Source organism: Marmota marmota, unplaced genomic scaffold (genome assembly GCF_001458135.2).
Source record: "Marmota marmota marmota unplaced genomic scaffold, marMar, whole genome shotgun sequence".
Taxonomy (NCBI): Eukaryota; Metazoa; Chordata; class Mammalia; order Rodentia; family Sciuridae; genus Marmota; species Marmota marmota.
In genome coordinates this window covers 53,007,436-53,026,020 of record NW_026000037.1, presented here as the reverse complement: position 1 = coordinate 53,026,020, position 18,585 = coordinate 53,007,436, and the positions used below count along the sequence as shown (strand labels likewise).

Sequence of the window (18,585 nt, the reverse complement as noted above, 5' to 3'; positions counted from 1 at the left end):
TTATCTTAAAAGAATTACTAAGCTGGTGCTATGGCACATGACTGTAATCCCAGTGGCTCCGGAGGCTGAGGCAGGAGGATTGAAAGTTGAAAGTCAGCTTCAGCAATTTAGGGAGGCTCTAAGCACCTTAGTGAGACCCTGTCTTAAAATAAAAAAAGCATTGGGGATGTGGCTTAGTGGTTAAGCACCTCTGGGTTCAATCCCTGGTACTAAAAAAAAAAAAAAAAAGAATTACTAAAAATCATTTAATTGAGATGTCCACTGTATATTTGAATCTGCTTTGTAGCATCACCATCAAGTGCCCATCTAACCTCTGGACATACTTAAAAATGGATTTCTTCTGGTATAATGTGACTGCATTTCCTTTGTGAAGTCAAACTCTGCTTTTGTGTAGAAAAAGGGCCATTTACTGGTTCTGCTGCTCAGAGAGAGATTAAACAATTCCAGTTACTAAGTTTAAGCAATGATCATTCCGTGTTCATAAATAGATCTTGAGATTTTAAAAACTCGTTTATAAGTCAATGTTTTAAACAATTTATTTTTATATGACATAGTTTTGAGAACCCTGGTTGTAAACATGATGATATCCTGCCTCAGCCTCCGGAGCCACTGGGATTACAGTCATGTGCCATAGCACCAGCTTAGTAATTCTTTTAAGATAAGTTTTTAAGAATTTATATTTATTTTGTGCATGACTCTTTTTTTTAGTTATAGATTGACACATGCCTTTATTTATTTGTTTATTTATTTATTTATTTACATGGTGCTGAAAAACTTCTTTTTCCTCTTATTCTGAATTTCCATCCAGGGTTATATTTGTGTGTTTGTGTGCGAGTCTTGTTACATTATTGACCCCTATTTAACTAACATTTGACTAAAGTCCTTAAATCTATTATTCATTGTACCTTTGAAGTTAAGTGCAGGGCTCTACGCTTATTCTTATTAAATTTTATCTTCTTGTGTCCATCTCATAATCCTAGATTAATATTCCTTTTGAATCTTGTCAGCTTCTTAAAACAATGTTTTAAAAGATTTTCTTTGGTAGCTGTACTGAGAATAAAATAAATAGAACAAAAAATTATGTGGCTAGATGCAGTAATAAGTCCCAACTTCTCTATAGAGAATGAGGCACGAGGATCATTTGAGCCCATGAGTTTGAGACTAGACTGGACAATATTGCAAGACCCCATCTCAAAAAAATAAATAAAAAAGAAAGAAGTATTAAGTAATACCTGTGTCTATTCCAAATATGTATCTGATTTTTCCTATAATATTTGTCAGTATGAAAAAACCTAATCAGCATTTACTTTTAATGGGGAAATATAGGTAAGAAGAATTCTCTCCAGCTTTGTTCCTACTTGCTTGGCCCTTTTATATAGGTATAATTTTGTTCTAAATTTTTGTTGAACAAATGCCATCTTAACATTCTTGAAGCCTTCCATTTTTCCTGTGATTTGCACATGCAAACCACTGTCAGTAAGAATGATAGTTATTGTCAATAACTAATTCTTAACAGGTGGCAAAGAACATTGCCAGAACCTTACCATCACTTATAGTTTCACTATTTTAAGTTCTGTTTACAAATTTACAATTCACATTGTATCTATTACTATGCAAGGAAGTGTAAATTTTTATCTTCAAGGTACATAAATACCCTTAGTTACATAAAAGAAGCAAACCTAAATGGAAACTACTATAAAATAGGTAAAAATGTTTTTTAACTTTAAAGAAGTTGAAGTATTTTAGGTAGCAGTAGGCATATTTTGAGTATCTTTTTTGAGCACACATTTTTTTTATATCTCAGCATAGGTGAGGAAAAGTGGCACTTTCTTGTTTTATTTTTATTTTTTAAAATTTATTTGTCCTTTCTAGATAAACATGATGGGTAGGGTATATTTGGATATATTATACTTACAAAGAATAAGTATAACTTGTTCCAATTAGGATCCCCTTATTGTGGTTATATATGATGTGGGGTTACATTGGTCATGTATTTATATATAAGGATAGGAAAGATATGTTCAATTCATTCTACTGTCTTTTCTATTCCCATCCTTCCTCCCTGCCCTTCATTCCCCTTTGTCTAGTCCATTGAATTTATAATCTTCCTCTCCCTTGTTGGTTAGCATCCACATATCAGAGAGAAGTTTCTGCTTTTGGTGTATTGGAACTGGATTATTTCACTTAGCATGATTTTCTCTAGTTCCATCCATTTACCAGCAAATGCCATAATTTCATTCTGCTTTATGGCAGGGTAATATTCCATTATGTATATGTACCACATTTCCTTTATCTATTTATCCATTGTAGGGCACTTAGGTTGCTTCCTTAGCTTGGCTGTTGTGAATTGAGCTACTATGTACATTGAAATGACTGCATCACTATAGTATGATGATTTTAAGTCCTTTAGGTATAAACTGAGGAATGGGATAACTGGGTCAAATGGTGGTTTCATTTCAGGTTTTCTAAGGAATCTCCAAGTGCTTTCCAGAGTGGTGGCACCAATTTACAGTCCCACCAGCAATGTATAAGTGAAACTCTTTTCCCCACATCCTTGAAGTGGCACTTTTTTGTCAGTAACAATGGTTCATTATAGGAGAACTTTTCTGTAAGAGGTTACAGTCCTTTTCGATAATCTTTGTGTTAGCTGAAGGGTGGGGAGCATGGGGAACATCAACCTTCATATAAAGAAATCAGCATTCATAAGGCAAAGCAGGGGATATGTACATTTGGTGTTTACATTCTAGTGTCATATTTCTCAGACATGGTTGGATGAAGTTGGATAAATTTTGGTTGGTAAATGCTATTACAAGAAAAAGAAAAATTGAGTAAAGCAATGTTCTTACTGCTTTATTTATCATATGAACTGTTTCTTCTCCTTCTCTTCCTCCTCCTTCTTTTTTCAGTGCTAGGGATTGAACCCAGGGCCTCACACATGCTAAATATGCTCTCATTCACTGAACCACACCCCATCCTACTTACATTCAGTATTCGTAAAGAGAACCTTAAGGAACTTTGAGGGCCTATAGCACATGAGGCACAAAAGTGGGGAATGTGAAGGTTTGAGACATTTGGCATAGAATACATGAGTATTCTACCTTCTGATTTCAACTAGGGAAAAACATCTACATTATTTCAAAACTGTTTTTACAGTACTCTGGGAATAGTGAAAGTTATTGAATTGCATAAATCACAGAACAGATCTATAATTTGAACAGTTATTGCCTTGACTATTGATTCTAGCAAGAAATTCTACCTCTTAGTTATCTTACCTTTGAACATATGTATCTTTGATGAAATTTTTGAATAGATATGTTCCTTTCAAATTGGTAATTGTAAAATAATTTCATAATTATTTTTCTAAACAAAAGGTATTATTTGCATGGTCTATTCATAGATCTCAAAGAGATAATTTATCATTAGTCCAGTCATAGCAAAGGGAATATGGAGTAAATAGAATAAGAGAAATTTGTAGAAATATATGGTTTTGCTAGTCACACTAAAATTAACCAATGTTTCTTTTTTGACCCTCTCTCTCTAATAGTTTTTTACTATTATAAACTTATAAAATGATCTTCCAAATCATTTTAGCCTGCAAGTCCTGGGCAACCTCTTTCTCCACTTCTTAGACGTTGTACCTCAGTCCTGGAGATTATAGTAAGAACTGTACCAGGTCTTCTGCAAGCTGTATTCCTAGTTGCAAAAGTGAAGTATTTATCAGGTAAAGTATACCTTAAAACTTTTATATTCAGTATTGATAAAAACAGATATAAATGAATCAAGCACTCTGTATAGGTAGAGAATTTCACATAAAAACGCACATTTTGCATGTGAATAGGGTCTTTAATCCAAAACAAAATTGTAAAACTTACTATTTAATTCTTCAAAATTGCCATAAACTTTTGTGGCTCAGATGAATTGCTAGGAAAATGCAGTAGTACCACTTTAAGAAACGTCTTATCAGATGGTACTGGGGACTGATATAAGAATTCTCAGCCTTTAATCCTTAGTTGTTAACTTGTTAACATAACCAAATGCACCCTTTGTCAGATTTTTAGGCCCTTATGGAATGTATTGATTAATTCTTATTTTTGTGGATGATTATATATAGCTAACCCTATTGTAGACAGCTTTTTAGCACACAGACAAATGTCTGAGTTTACATATAAAAATAGGCCATCATATGCTTGTGTGTATGTACCTTTTCCAGCAAAATGCTCTCCAAAGGAGTTTTGTGAAATTATATTTACTAGTTTTCTATTTAGTTTTACTTCTTTTGTAGGATGAAGGGTCTTATCTTGAAAATCAGAATTTTATTCTTCTTTGCATAGTAATAGATACAAAGAAATTTCTTTGAAAATACATTTTTTCAGCAAAACTAAAAATACCAGTTTAAATATATTTTATAAATACTTATTTCTTGTATATAATGAAGATAGTTAAGAGGTTTCCTTTACTGTGTTTTGAACTTTAGTTTTACTTGTTTCGAAAAAACCATTGATCTCAAAAGCTTGTTTCCTTTAAAAGTCCTCTAGTTGTAAGAACTGACTCTTTGAAATGAGACAATCCTATCATGAGGAAAACTGCAAGATTTAGATACTCTCCTCCAGAAACCCAAGAAAATCACCAGCCAAATACTATATTACATAGGACTCAGACACAGATGTGCAGGACAGAAATATCTCTCATTTTCCCCCCAGTGAAGATTGGACAGTTAAGGATGCAATATTGATATTGATCTTTGTTTACATAATCTATTTTCTCCAACATTGATGACCCAGTTCTCATTTTTAAACATTGAATGGCCTTGTAATGCTAACTGCTCACTTCCTTTCCCTCACCCCTAAAAGAATTAAGAGTCTGACCCCTATTTTTCACACACTCCTCATTTTCTTCATGTCATGGTTGCAGACCATAATTCTTTTTCTGTGTACTTTCCCCCCTTAATGGTAGCCTCTTACATCAAGTTATCTTCTTAATCCTTCTCCTTCCTAAAAATAAATAAATAAATAAATAAAAACTTGTCAATCTAAATAACAATAAAGATTCTTCAAATGTAAACATTGATTTGAGAATAAGCAAAAGACTTACCATGTAGAATGTACAGGCAGTAGTAGACCACAAGCACATAGGAAGATTGAGCCAAGGGGAAACTTTTAAAGGCCAAAGAGAAAAAAGCAAACAATTTGTTTTGAGACAAATAGAACATTGGTTATAGGGGCTTAGTACAGGAGTTGGCACCAGTTCATTAGTGAAGGCAGTGTGTCAGGCAAATGTTCTTGTACATCTGTCTGACTGTCCTTGTAACTCATGTAGCAAGCTGCAGTTTGTTGGGATTTTTGGTAATATTTTCTGTTAGGGAATAAAGCATGTCTTCATTATTTGTAATGGTTTTTATCATAGGCACAAGTACACAAGGGTCCTTCTAGTTTGTTTTCCTTGCTACATATTATTTGTTTGATTAGGGTCTGATAGACGTGATTCCCCTTTGATTCAGACAACTTCCATGCATTCAGATTTACTATTCTTAACCTTCTCATTTCTTTTCCCCTTGTACAATTTTAAAATTAGATGCATCACAATTAAAAAAGACTTCAGCATTAGTAATCATGCTTGATGGTCAATTGTTATACTTTGAAATACTGTATTTAGTTAAGTTATTGTACTGTCTCAGCCAGTTACTTTCATTAATCCTCTGTCTCTGAGTAAAAATATTTCTGTTTCAGTGGATTTCTGTTATCAGGAGGTTGGCCATTTGGGAGCAAGAAGCTGACTTTAAGCCTCTTATAACCTCATGTTAGTTTGAGGAATGTAATAGAACAGATAATGATTTAGACCTCTTCTTTTCCCTTCTTCTAGGCTGAATGGAAATTAATATATCTATTAAGGCCATTTACTAGAGGGTTAAATGCATATCCCTATGGGTTACATGATGAGAAATTTCTAGAACCTAGAGTCAGTGCCAGTTGTTCTTTGAAGAGCCTCTGCTTATCCATCTACCCATCCAAGAACAAATCCACCATTCTTGTTACACCAGTTTTAATCATTGCCTTCTATTTTTAGACTCCTAGATACATAGCATATGTTTTTCAAAACATGAATATTTCAGTTGACATTTAAAGGCATTTTAAATCTGAATCTCTGTAATGTATTGTTATGCCTTTTTACTTATTTTATTTGTAGTAATAAAATTTCTGGATAAGAATGATAATAAGACCCTATACTTTTTAGTTATGGAAGTGATATTACAAAACTCTTATCTATGTAAATGTGTAAGTCTTATAAAACTTATTTTAATGAAATTTAAGTAACACTTATTTTTTTACAACAAAAATGAATGAAGGTACATTTATAGACCTGATGATCGACTGTCACTTTGATGTTTTCCTGGTTTGCTAATTATACTCAAGGGCTGTCCTAACTACAGCTCTGTTCTTCATGTGCACCCAACAGATGCTCAGCAGTGCAGGTAGAAGTTAAACCATGGCCTTCTGAACAGAGGACTTTCTACACAGAACTGTATCTATTCTTCCTCCCCTTCTCTCTCAGGTGTTCATCACTCAGGTTTGGTAACCCTATGTTGTTTACCTCACTAGGTGACATTGAAGCAGCCTATAACAACCTGCAGCATTGCCTGGAACATAGTCCCTCTTATGCAGATGCCCATCTCCTGATGGCTCAGGTTTACCTGTCTCAAGAAAAATTCAAATTGTGTTCTCAGTCTCTTGAACTTTGTCTTAGCTATAATTTTAACGTAAGTATTCTAGATTCAAGTGAATAGAACACACCCCTCTCCTTGAACCTTAGTGAATATTTACATATTTAACTATTTTTTATTTTATTCTGTAATAGTTTGCTTAAAAGTAAATTTTATTGGAAATAATTTGGGGCTCATAAGCAGAAGGAAGAAAAAATGGAGGTATCTTTAGTGTAATTCAAAAACTGTATAAACTTGGCAGCAAAATAGCTGGTCTTTCTACTTTTCACCCAGAGCCCTCGGTTTTCTTTTCTATAAAACTCATATAATAACACTCTACTGTTGTGATAAAAGTTAAATGCAATAATGAATATCTATAAAATAATTTTTATCCATAGAACATTACGCCAAATAATTTTAGGTATAAGGATAATAAATATTATTGCCCGTTTCTTTCTTGGATCTTGGCTTTTAATAACTTCTTTCAGATTCACCATCAAAGAACACCTAGTCATTTTGAAATTTATTATGTGGCTTAAGGATATAAACATGCTATATTTTTATCCAAGGTATTTTTTTATGTCTTTCCTCAGCATTAGAAAGAATCCTAGTTTCAGGTGCTTCCCAAACTACTACTCATGGAGGAGGGCTTCAGACTTTGTTTTGCATCACAGGATTCAGGGCTCTGTTATGGGACAACGCTTGAGTGAACTAGAGAATTCAAGTTCTAAGAAAGATTTTCAGAAGGTATCACCTGCTTCTTAAGACAGTAGATCTCAAAATGGGTGGTGTAGCATAATCCAGGGCAGGTGCCATAGCCCCAGTGAGTCAGATGCTGGGACCAGAACACAGCATGAGTGTTTACTCACCACCATAGGGAACTCTGGTGCCATGTTCAGGCTAAGAAAGCAGCCTGCTTAGATGGCTGCCACATCATTTCATTCTGGGCCATCTCCTTCCCTTTGGCTTTTTTTTCCTCACTCATTTTTATCATTCTTTTTATGTTGTGTATCTACATTGCTGGGAATCAGAATAAAGACAGAAGCTTCTTTACTATATGTTTTGGACTAGTATCAAAATGTGAAACCAATGTTTGATAAAATTATCCTGAAATGTTTAACCTTAAAATTAAAAAATAAAAGAGGGGAAACTGTTTCTGTAAATTCAAAAATTGTGTCAGTATTAGAAGTCTTACATAAAGCACTTCTTTTCCTGAAAATTCACAGTTTCTGAGAATGCATTTGCTAGCTTTCTGGACATTGCATTTTCTCTTGGGTCATAGTAGAAGCACCTGATCAACCTCTTGTTCATCCAGGAGAATGCTCGGTAGTGGCACTTTCTCTCAATCAGATTTAATATAAGGAATGATTAGTAATTTAATGGAATTAGAAACAGACCCCATGTGTACAATCATGATGGGCTGTCCTCAGTGATCCTGTTATTTTAATGCTTGATGGATTATAAATTATGCATTGTTATTTTGGGTATTCTGAAGAAGTATTACTGAATATTATTTTTTCAGGTGAGAGACTATCCTTTATATCATTTAATAAAAGCTCAGTCACAAAAGAAAATGGGAGAAATAGCAGAAGCAATTAAAACTCTGCATATGGCAATGAGTTTACCAGGAATGAAGAGAACAGGAGCTTCCTCAAAACCAAAATGTAAAAACACTGAAGTTGATACAAGCCATCGTTTGTCAATCTTTCTTGAGTTGGTGGAAGTTCACCACTTAAATGGAGAACATGTAAGTCAAGTTCTAATTAGGTGGCTCAGATCTGAAATTGTTCTTCAAGTATATATTTAGAAAATGAAAAAGCTAAGATTATACCCTTGACCAAGTGGTAAAGTTCAAAAGTCTTTTTTTTTTTAATTTGCATTAAGTCATATACTTTCTGCAAGTTTTCATTAATCATAATCTGCTCTTGAATGACTTTTAAGTCTCAGTGTGCTTATGTTGGCTACCATAAGATGTAATACTGTAATGTAGTTATAATCCTGTGTTCCTAAAAGGAGCACACATGCGCGTGCGCGCACACACACACACACAAATTCTATTGGAATAAAATGAAAGTACAAACCTGAAATTCTACTAATTGAGAAAATGAAAGAAATATTTGATGATGGAATTTCATGTCAGATAGTTTGAAAAATAATAATACAGATAGATATGTGGCTAGATATCTATGATGCATTTTTATTAAAAAGATTTTTGTTTTATTTTTATTTAAAAATCTTTTTATTAAAAAAGATTTTCTGTAACTTCTGAAGTTGAGCAGAATCTTAAAATGAATGTCATTTTAGTTTCATAAAGGTACACATTTGGAAATGAAGTAAAAATAGTATCCTGAGATAACAAAAAAGGTTGTTCTACTGGAAGGAATGAAGTAATCTACTACCCATCAAGAGCTTGTGTTTGGTGTAGGTCCTGGGTTGGATCTCATCAAAGGGATAGCAGTGAACATGAACAGGAGGGAAGGATACCTGCATTTGATGTCTGAGTCCATCATGCATAACTTGTTTACTTTAGATTTCAATTTCCTAACAACATGATAGGGATAACAATAACAACAACTACCTTAGAGGGTATGTATGAGAATTAAATGGGCTAATACAGTGCTGGTTACAAGGTAAATGCTTATTGAATTACAGCAGCCATGCCTGTAGTAATAACTGCTGTCATCTTAGTTATGGAAACATTTCTTCAGCTTACGAATAGTTTTAGCCCCATATGATTTGGGTTCTTGGGATTAGTTTTAAATTTTGTACTTTTCAGAAAATTGATCAATTTTGTAAACACTGTAACTGTAGAAGCATTTATTATTCATTAGAAAATCCCACTTTCTAGTATCAATGGTCGAATATTTTGAAAGAATGATGTTTTAATTTCATCTTTATAGCATGAGGCAGCAAAGGTTTTACAAGATGCCATCCATGAATTTTCTGGAACATCTGAAGAATTGCGTGTTACTATTGCTAATGCAGACTTGGCTCTGACCCAGGGAGATGTTGAACGGGCTTTAAACATGCTTCGAAATGTCACAGCTGAGCAGCCTTATTTTATAGAAGCCAAAGAAAAAATGGCTGATATTTATCTGAAGCATCGAAAGGAGAAAATGTTATATATCACTTGTTACAGGTATATATTTTTTTCAACCAGTTACAGTTGACTCATTTACCTTCCAAAATTAATTCTCAAGTTTAGTTTTTGTCTTCCTTTCACCTGCTTTACACACACTTTATAGATCCTCTCCTTAATGTGGTCTTGTTTCCTTCCACTACAGTCATGCTCACTGTTTCCCAGTGTTTACTCTCCCTTAAACAAAATTATGATGATTTCAAAGTGTGGCTTTCTCTTGTTTCTCAGTTCTCCTTATCTACAGTTCTTTCTAGACCCTGAGTCTGTTTAAGAAGGGAAAGAGCAATAGTTACATATATTATGATAATTTAAGAGCAATCTAGGAGATAGGCATATTTAATACTCACTATAGTAGTCATAGTAAAAGAAAGTTATAGGTTAATATACACCAAACAAAGGTATAGATAAACTAGTGTTCTTAGATCACGTTTTCTAATATATTTCCGAACTATCAGCATTATTAACTTCTAATGATCCACAGTATTTAACAAAGAGATTGATTTGTTTTGAATGTACTATAATATAATAGTTAAAAGCATAAATTTTTTATTTCAGGCATATCTGATATAGATATAGACTTAAACTCAAAAGCATCAGAAAATTGGGATAATAATTATCTTATAGTTTTTGGACTAATTAGATGAAATTTATATGTTAAGAACTTAGCACCACATTATTATTTATAATAACTGTTATTCTAAAGTTAGCATTTAAATTTTGCAGGTAAAAATATGCAACAGATACTGAAGTAGAAAATTATATATTTTATAAGGTAGCTGAATTCAGCGTACAATTTATGCCATGAGTATGAAACCTCAAGACACATAGGAGGACAGCAAAGTTTTGTTTCCCTGACCAGTTTTCATATCTTCAGTCCTATATCATTTTGAAATTAAAGTAGCAAAACATGTATTTCTGGATAATGAGAATGTTACTATTTACTTTACTCTGTTAACTACATTTCAGAAAGTGAAAAGATTCAATGAAAAAAAAAATAATTGATCTAGCATATAAACAATCTGTGTGGGATTATGGGGTGTTTTGTTTTGTTTTGTTTTTTAATAATGTTGAATATATAGAAGGTACTTGTAAGGCTATTAAAAGTACTAGCCTTGGGAAAAAAACTGAGGTTACCTTTTATTTCATTGGCTTAGAAGAAGATATTTGTAATCAATATACTAAATCTTGTTGGTCTGATTTCTAGAGAAATTGCTGAAAGAATACCCAGCCCCAGGTCTTTTCTTCTCCTTGGTGATGCATACATGAATATTCAAGAGGTAAAATTTCATATGCTACTGAATTTACATTTAAAAACCTTTTGTGATTAGTGTAACTTCTATGAGGAGGAATTTGGTTTATTAATGATTATTTAATATTTGATGATTCAATCATCACAATAAGAGCCATAACAATAAAATTTTGTTTTTAAATTGAGGTATAATAATTCAGTAGTATCATAATTTGAAATAGAAATGATCCTGGAAGCATCTTAGGAATCTTCTTTAAACAGAAGGAGGAACAGGGCTACTGGCCAAGATGGTGTTTTCTTCAAAGGGAAGCAGTCCTCTGACTCTTACTAGTGGTTATAATGACAAAAATGAAGTCATGAGGCTGTCCCTTAGTTCTCATATTTCATTTTATGAATGGAAGCACAATCAGCAGGGATAGGGTTATGCTAATAATAAATTGTATCTACCTTACTCATTATCATCTTTCTGAAATCATTAAGCTTCCTGGAGTTTAATATGTACTTAGAATTATGAAGTGTTCCAAATATAGAATGCAATTATACAAGTATTGCCATTTAAAGGGACCCACTTAAAGCTAATTTTTTTTTTTTTTTTGCTTATTTTTTTGTTTCCAACAATCTTAGCCTGAAGAAGCTATAGTAGCCTATGAACAAGCGTTAAATCAGAACCCAAAAGATGGAACATTGGCAAGCAAAATTGGGAAAGCACTTATTAAAACTCACAACTATTCAAAGGTAAATAAGTACTTTATAGTTCGAAATACATTTATTGGATCAAATCGATCAAACCTGCTCTAGAGAAGTCTTAAGCAAGCAACATTTGTGTCTTTTATGGTAGTAAACTGTAAATTTGTATTCATGAAGTAGAATTTGTGCAAAAGGCTTTCTCAGTGCCTTACATTATGGTTGCTTCATTTTGTGAAGATTGTTTGGACCCCAGAGTTTATTTCAGCCTTCCATCTTATATCTAATTCCTTACAACCAAATCAATTACCATAAAGTTGCAATTCTTATGTCTCTTTTATTAAATAACAAAGCACAATCAATGTCTTTTTTGATGAACCAATTTTGGCAAGCTTCATGCTTTAAGTTATTTTTTATCTTTCTAGAAGAGATAACAAATTTTTCTTAACTGCTATACATTTGCCCTATTTTGGGTAGTATTTAAATATATGTACATCAGCTAGCGAAGTATATGCATTCAATATGGTTCACTGGCCTCTAGATTAAAACATAATTTTTTTTTTTTTAATTTGGGCAAGCACTGTTCATTAGTCAATTACCTTAAGAAATATTCTTCCCTTCTGTGATATTTGATTTGCTAAGAACAATGGCATTCTTAGTGATTAGTGCAGCTACATGCCTAAAATTCTTCCTAGGTACTTCCAGTTACAGGATATTACTTTTTTTTAATTTTTAAAATTTTTTTTAAATTTTTCTAATTAGAGAGTTCTCTGGTTGTACATGATGTATACTCAGTATGCCTTCCATCTGTGATATATTAAATGTTTGTGCTTGAATACCAGTCTCAGTACCTTATTTTCCCTAACTAAAGTGGTTTTTGTTTAGGCTATCACTTATTATGAAGCTGCTCTGAAAAGTGGACAACAGAATTACCTTTGTTATGACCTGGCTGAGCTCTTATTAAAATTGAAATGGTATGATAAAGCAGAAAAAGTTCTTCAACATGCTCTAGCACATGAACCTGGTATGAAAGTATTTCTAATTTCAGAACAGTATACCTGATAAATCTAACCTATTTCATACTGATATTACATAAATGTGTATTTCTATTCTTAGTACTTATGTGCTATAAGTTATATAAATGCATATATATTTTTTTCTTTTATCAGAATGCTGCTTTACTAAAAGGAGGTATTCAAAGTCTAATAAGAGATTTATGAAAGTGAATTGTTATAGGAAGATAGTTTACTTTCCAAAATAATGTAAAGAATGTCATCGATAAATTGCAAACTATTTCTATATTTAAACACATTAACACTTTTATAATATCTACCTCTTAAAGATACTAAAATAGGAAGATTTGTATAAATATGTCCAATTTTATTATCATACATAACTAAAAAGTGCAAATAAAAAATACAACAGCAAAACAGAATACTGGGGCTGGGGATGTGGCTCAAGCAGTAGCGCGCTCACCTGGCATGCTTGCGGCCCGGGTTCGATCCTCAGCACCACGTACAAACAAAGGTGTTGTGTCCGCCGAAAACTAAAAAATAAATATTAAAAAAATTCTCTCTCTTTCTCTCTCATACTCTCTCTTAAAAAAAAAAAAAGAATACTGTAAAAAATAAAATAAAAATTTAAGATGCTAATATTCAGATTTAAAAAAAAAAATTCAAGTACCCTATAAGAATATAATGCATAAAACATCTATTTCTCCCATGAATTCTATTTGCCCTATTTTCAAATTACTTTCCTATAGGTAGTTTTTGATTAAGTATATATTTCCTCTCTATAATATTTGCATTGTGTATATGTGCGTATAAAAATAGTATGTAGAATTTTCTTTTTCAAAAGTACATGGTACTTCCTATGTGGCAGTTTTTTTCTACATACAACATATCCCAAATACAGTTTGATGTCACTATATTCAAGTCATTTACAATGTTACATAACTACATAAGTTTTTAATTTCCTGAATTATTGGGTATTTATTTTGTTCTCTGTCATTTTGATATTGTAAATCATGTTACAATGAGTATCTTATATCTCATTCGTTGGTACACTTGCTTGTTTTTCTTAGTAGTGGGATGCTGGATATAAAGAGTTGTCATTTAAAAATTATTTATTGATACTTTCAAATTGCCTTCTTAGAAATTCATACAAATTTACTGTTTAATATCTTAATTTTTGAACAAAATTGAGTCCTCATTACTTGTCAGAAATTAAATATTACAAAAGTAAAGCTGTGCTTTAATATTTAATCACATTTAACAACTTGTATATTATCCCAAGTCCCCTCAATACCCATCTCTTTATCTTTCATGCACAATGACAGTTGGCCCTGTATTCCACATTGAAGGATTCAACTATAGATCAAAAATATTTGAGAATAAATTTGCATCTGTACTGAGCATGTACATACACATTTTTTTCATCCAAAATATTTGAGAAAATTTGCATCTGTGCTGAGCATGTACACGTTTTCCTGTCATTGTTTCTTAAACAATACAGTATAACAACTGTCTATATGTCATTTATATTGTATTAGATAGACTAAGTAATCGAGATTATTTAAAATACAACAGAAGCATGTGTGTACGTTATGCAGATACCCACTACTTTACTTAAATGATTTGAGCACCTGTGGATTTTGGTACCTGTGGGAGGTCCTGGAACCAGTCTCCATGGAAACTGGATGTTGACTGTACACACTTTTTTCTACCTAAAAGAATTATAGTATATCTATAATTATGCAGTATGAATTTGTCATTTAATAACTTCTTATCCTGTCGGCAAACATAGCTGTTCTTTACTTTTAAACTATGTATTGTATTGTATGTTAACATCATATATTTGATTTGGTGAATCAAATTAGAGAATAGTTAGAACAACACTGAGATAAAAATCTTTGTTTATATATGTGTGTGTACTTCCTTGAATTGAATCTTGCTTCCTTGTTCTTTCTTGAGGATAAAAGTTTCCCAATACTATGTTGCATTAATCATGAGAAAAAATAAAACCCTTATTTTATTTTGAGTTTCTTTTGTAGCTGATCAGCTTAGGCATTATTTTATATAGGTCATAAGCTTTTTGTATTTTACGTATCCTTGTTCTTTAATGCTTTACCTGTCATTCATGCTGTATCTTTGGTAAAATGAATACTCATTGTATAGTATGTCTGTTCACCTTTCCTTTTTTGACTTTGGAATTTTTTGTCATTGTCTTAATTTTCTTTTTCAAAAGTACATGGTACTTCCTATGTGGCAGTTTTTTTCTACATACAACATATCCCAAATACAGTTTGATGTCACTATATTCAAGTCATTTACAATGTTACATAGCTACATAAGTTTTTAAAATTTCCATTATTCTAATATTATAAAAACTTTTCATATTTTTCCTGGCATTTTTGTTATTTTAATTTTTATGTTGGGAACATTAATCCATGTACTGTAATCCACCTACAGTTTTTTTTTTTTACCTCTTTCCAAAATGGATAGCCAAATTTATTTTAGTGCCATCTTTTGAAATGCCACCTTTATCATATGATTCTGTGGGAAATGTTTATTCCATGGACTCATTTTTCTTTTCTTTTGCCAATACCACATTTATTGTATCTTTAAAGTATGTTTGGATACATAACAAGAAAAACCTACCCTAAGTTTTCTAATATTTTCAAACTCATGTATTAATTTAGCTTTGATGAAGTTGATGCTTAAATCCTCCTAAATTATGAATGTATTTATTGTTTAAAGTGCTATTAGTTCCATAAAAAGCATGCATGGGTCTGTCAGACCTTTCTTTGAAACACTACAAAAGTCTTCATGTGTATATGCATTCTAAGAAGGTTGTATGGAGAGATTCAAGTATGTTTTACTTACATTAAGTCTGTTGTCCTTATGTAGCATAAATGCTTTTGATTAACAAATATTTGTTGACAACACTCTATGGTATACTTAGATGCTTCCATATACATTTCATGTATTATCTTATTAATATTTACATTAATCTTTGAGGCAAGTATAATCAGTTATTATCCCAGTTTTTTAATTAGTTGTCTGAGAATAAATTTTCTTCATGTATCCAACACCTGGGTTCTAACAAACGTCTTAAAACTTAACATGTCTGAAATAAATTTCTGATCTGCCTCCCCAAGGGGTTCCATGACAGCTTTCTTCATCTTGTTAATAAAAAATTCATCTTTCTTGGTAGTTGCTAAAGAGACAAAATCCTTGTCTTCAGGCTTGCTCTTGCCTTTAGGAAATGTGTTTGACTCCACCTTCAGAATGTATTCAGAATCCTCTTGTCTCTCTGTCATCAAACCCTTTACTCTGTTGCTGTGGTATCCAGCTGATCTCCCTGCTCACATCCTCAACCCCTGCTCCGACTTCAACCCAGCAGCAACTTTAAGTCTTTTAAGCAGTGGAAGTCCCACCATGTCTGCTCAAGCTCACTGTTGTTCCCTTTTCCCTCATGTCAGGCCAGAGTCTCCACTGTGGCTTAGGCAGCCTGTTATATCCTCGCTGACCTCTCCTGCTACTACTCTCTCTTCACCCACACAGACTTCTTGTTTTCACCTGTGCCAACTTCAGAGCTTTTCTTACCTATAAAATAATGATAACAAAACCTGCCTCTCAGGTTGACACTTAAAGAAATAACATGTATAAATCTTTGGAACACAGTGTGACAAGGACTATGTACTTGATATATGGTGGAAGAAACTTATTTTGTAATTATATAGGGTTCTTACATTACCTTTCAATCACAAAAGAATTGGTATAGCACCATGACCCAGACTTTAATTTAATTGTTTTACATAGTTTAATTTATTTAACAGTGCATTAACTTTATATTTTATAATATCTCTGTAAGGTAGGTACTGTTATATTCCATGTTTGGCAGATGAAAAGGAAGTACAAAAGATTAAATTGCTGTTAAATAAGGAAGCCAAAGGCTAAAATTCCATTACCTAGCAGTGGAGTCTAGATTTGAGACCAGACTTGGTGGCATGAAAGTTAGTGCTCTTAATAGTGATACTTACTGCTAATCAACTATCTGTTACTTTTTAAAAAGTAGTTACCTTCTTAATAGCATGTAGCAACTACTCATCTTCTTTTAATGACTTAATGAACTAATTTTTACTCACCTACAAATGAAAACTGAAATGCATATTTGTGTTGTTAGATTATCTCTTAACATAACAAAAACTTCTAGTTATTATTCAGTACTTTAACTTGTCTTCCACACAATTTTAATCCTAAATCTTTGTAATTGTTGTTCTTAATTAATGTATTTTGGTCCTCAAATTTTCTAGAATTATAGTTGATACCTGCCAACAATTGTCTAAATGTATGTTTAAGGCATACATTTCTTTAATGTAGACACTGTTTTGTTTTCTTGGTTTATATATTATTTTTATTCAGATTTGTTGAATTAAAAAAAAAAAAAGAAGAAGAAGAGCAACCTCTCAATTGCTTCTGCAGGTTCAGTCCTTCTCTATAGTAGTGGTTGTTACAACTGGTCCTAAAGTTGTTCTTTTCCTTTTTTCTTTTTTTTTTTTTAATTTGTCTATACTTTAGTTAAATTGTGAATGAAAAATTTTTAACTTAATTTATTATTTCTCAGAATGTTTTTTAAAGACCAGTTTTAAAATCATAAAAAAATATCAAGATTTATTTAAGATATTTTTTTCTTTATATTCCATTCTTTTATAGTAAATGAACTGTCAGCTCTCATGGAGGATGGACGTTGTCAAGTTCTTCTAGCAAAAATTTATAGTCAAATGGAAAGACCTGATGATGCCATCACTGCATTACAACAGGTAACCATGCTTGTAGGTGTGGTTGAGGAGCAGAAGGAGGTATGGAAGGGAACCTGCCACACATGTGCAGAAAACAACCTCTTTTGGCCACTGTCACAGAAAATATATCCAAATAGAACTGATGACTGCACAGTTTAAATATTGCTAATTATTAAAACAGCTAAGGAAGGTTGGTATTTTTAATTCTGTTTTACAGTTTAGGAAACAATTTAATATTTGTGTGAAGTTACATGACTTTGTCCAAGTCAGATTTGAGCTCAATGCTTTTTCCATTTAATTTATTTTATTTTTTGTTTTGTTTTGTATGGATTAATACTATAAAACTCAACATACACATTTTATTTACATTTACTCAAATTTCCCTTTAAAATCTTGATTAACATGAAAGATCAGAGTATGATTATTTTCTATACTTAGGTAATTGTCACTTGTGCAATTCCAATTTGTCTTTTTTTAATTGATTTTATTATTTTTTTAAATACATGACAACAGTGGAATGTATTACAATCCTTATTACACTTATAGAACACAATTTTTCATAAGTCATTTTGGATGTATTCCATAAGGATTTTGATTATTTTTTCTATTTCTGGTTTGCTAACTACTTTTTTTACAAGTGATTTAAGTTTATCAAATACTGTCTCTTGAATCTAATAAGATGATCATATGACTTTTCTCCTATTTATTTTTCTCTACTAATGTGGTATATTAAATTGATTGATTGTTGAATATAAACCAACCCTTATATTCCAGAAATAAATGTCACTTTGCTGCAGTTTTTACAATGATTTCCAGAATTTATGGATGTTTCCTAATATTTTTCTCAAGTTTTCTACTTCTGTATTCATGGGAGAGCTTGATGTAGAGCTAATAAATGAATTCAGCAAAGTGGCAGGATATAAAATCAACACGCATAAATCAAAGGCATTCCTGTATATCAGCGACAAATCCTCTGAAATGGAAATGAGGACAACCACTCCATTCACAATATC

At 32.1% G+C, this 18,585-nt stretch overlaps 2 protein-coding genes across 8 annotated transcripts in view; both read left to right on the top strand.

Annotated features, from left to right (window-relative positions):
• The window catches only part of LOC107136895 (sodium channel protein type 1 subunit alpha), a 939,664-nt gene that overhangs the window by 184,380 nt on the left and 736,699 nt on the right, over positions 1-18,585 (top strand). The gene's annotated exons all lie outside the window — the stretch shown is intronic.
• The window catches only part of Ttc21b (tetratricopeptide repeat domain 21B), a 67,333-nt gene that overhangs the window by 15,477 nt on the left and 33,271 nt on the right, over positions 1-18,585 (top strand). For all 3 annotated transcript variants that reach the window (XM_048812411.1, XM_015478938.2, XM_048812410.1), the window contains 8 exons: positions 3,592-3,721; positions 6,597-6,754; positions 8,220-8,444; positions 9,598-9,836; positions 11,041-11,113; positions 11,710-11,820; positions 12,655-12,793; positions 17,487-17,593. In XM_048812411.1, coding sequence (XP_048668368.1) covers positions 3,592-3,721; positions 6,597-6,754; positions 8,220-8,444; positions 9,598-9,836; positions 11,041-11,113; positions 11,710-11,820; positions 12,655-12,793; positions 17,487-17,593 — 1,182 coding nt within the window. The remainder of the gene's footprint in view (positions 1-3,591; positions 3,722-6,596; positions 6,755-8,219; positions 8,445-9,597; positions 9,837-11,040; positions 11,114-11,709; positions 11,821-12,654; positions 12,794-17,486; positions 17,594-18,585) is intronic.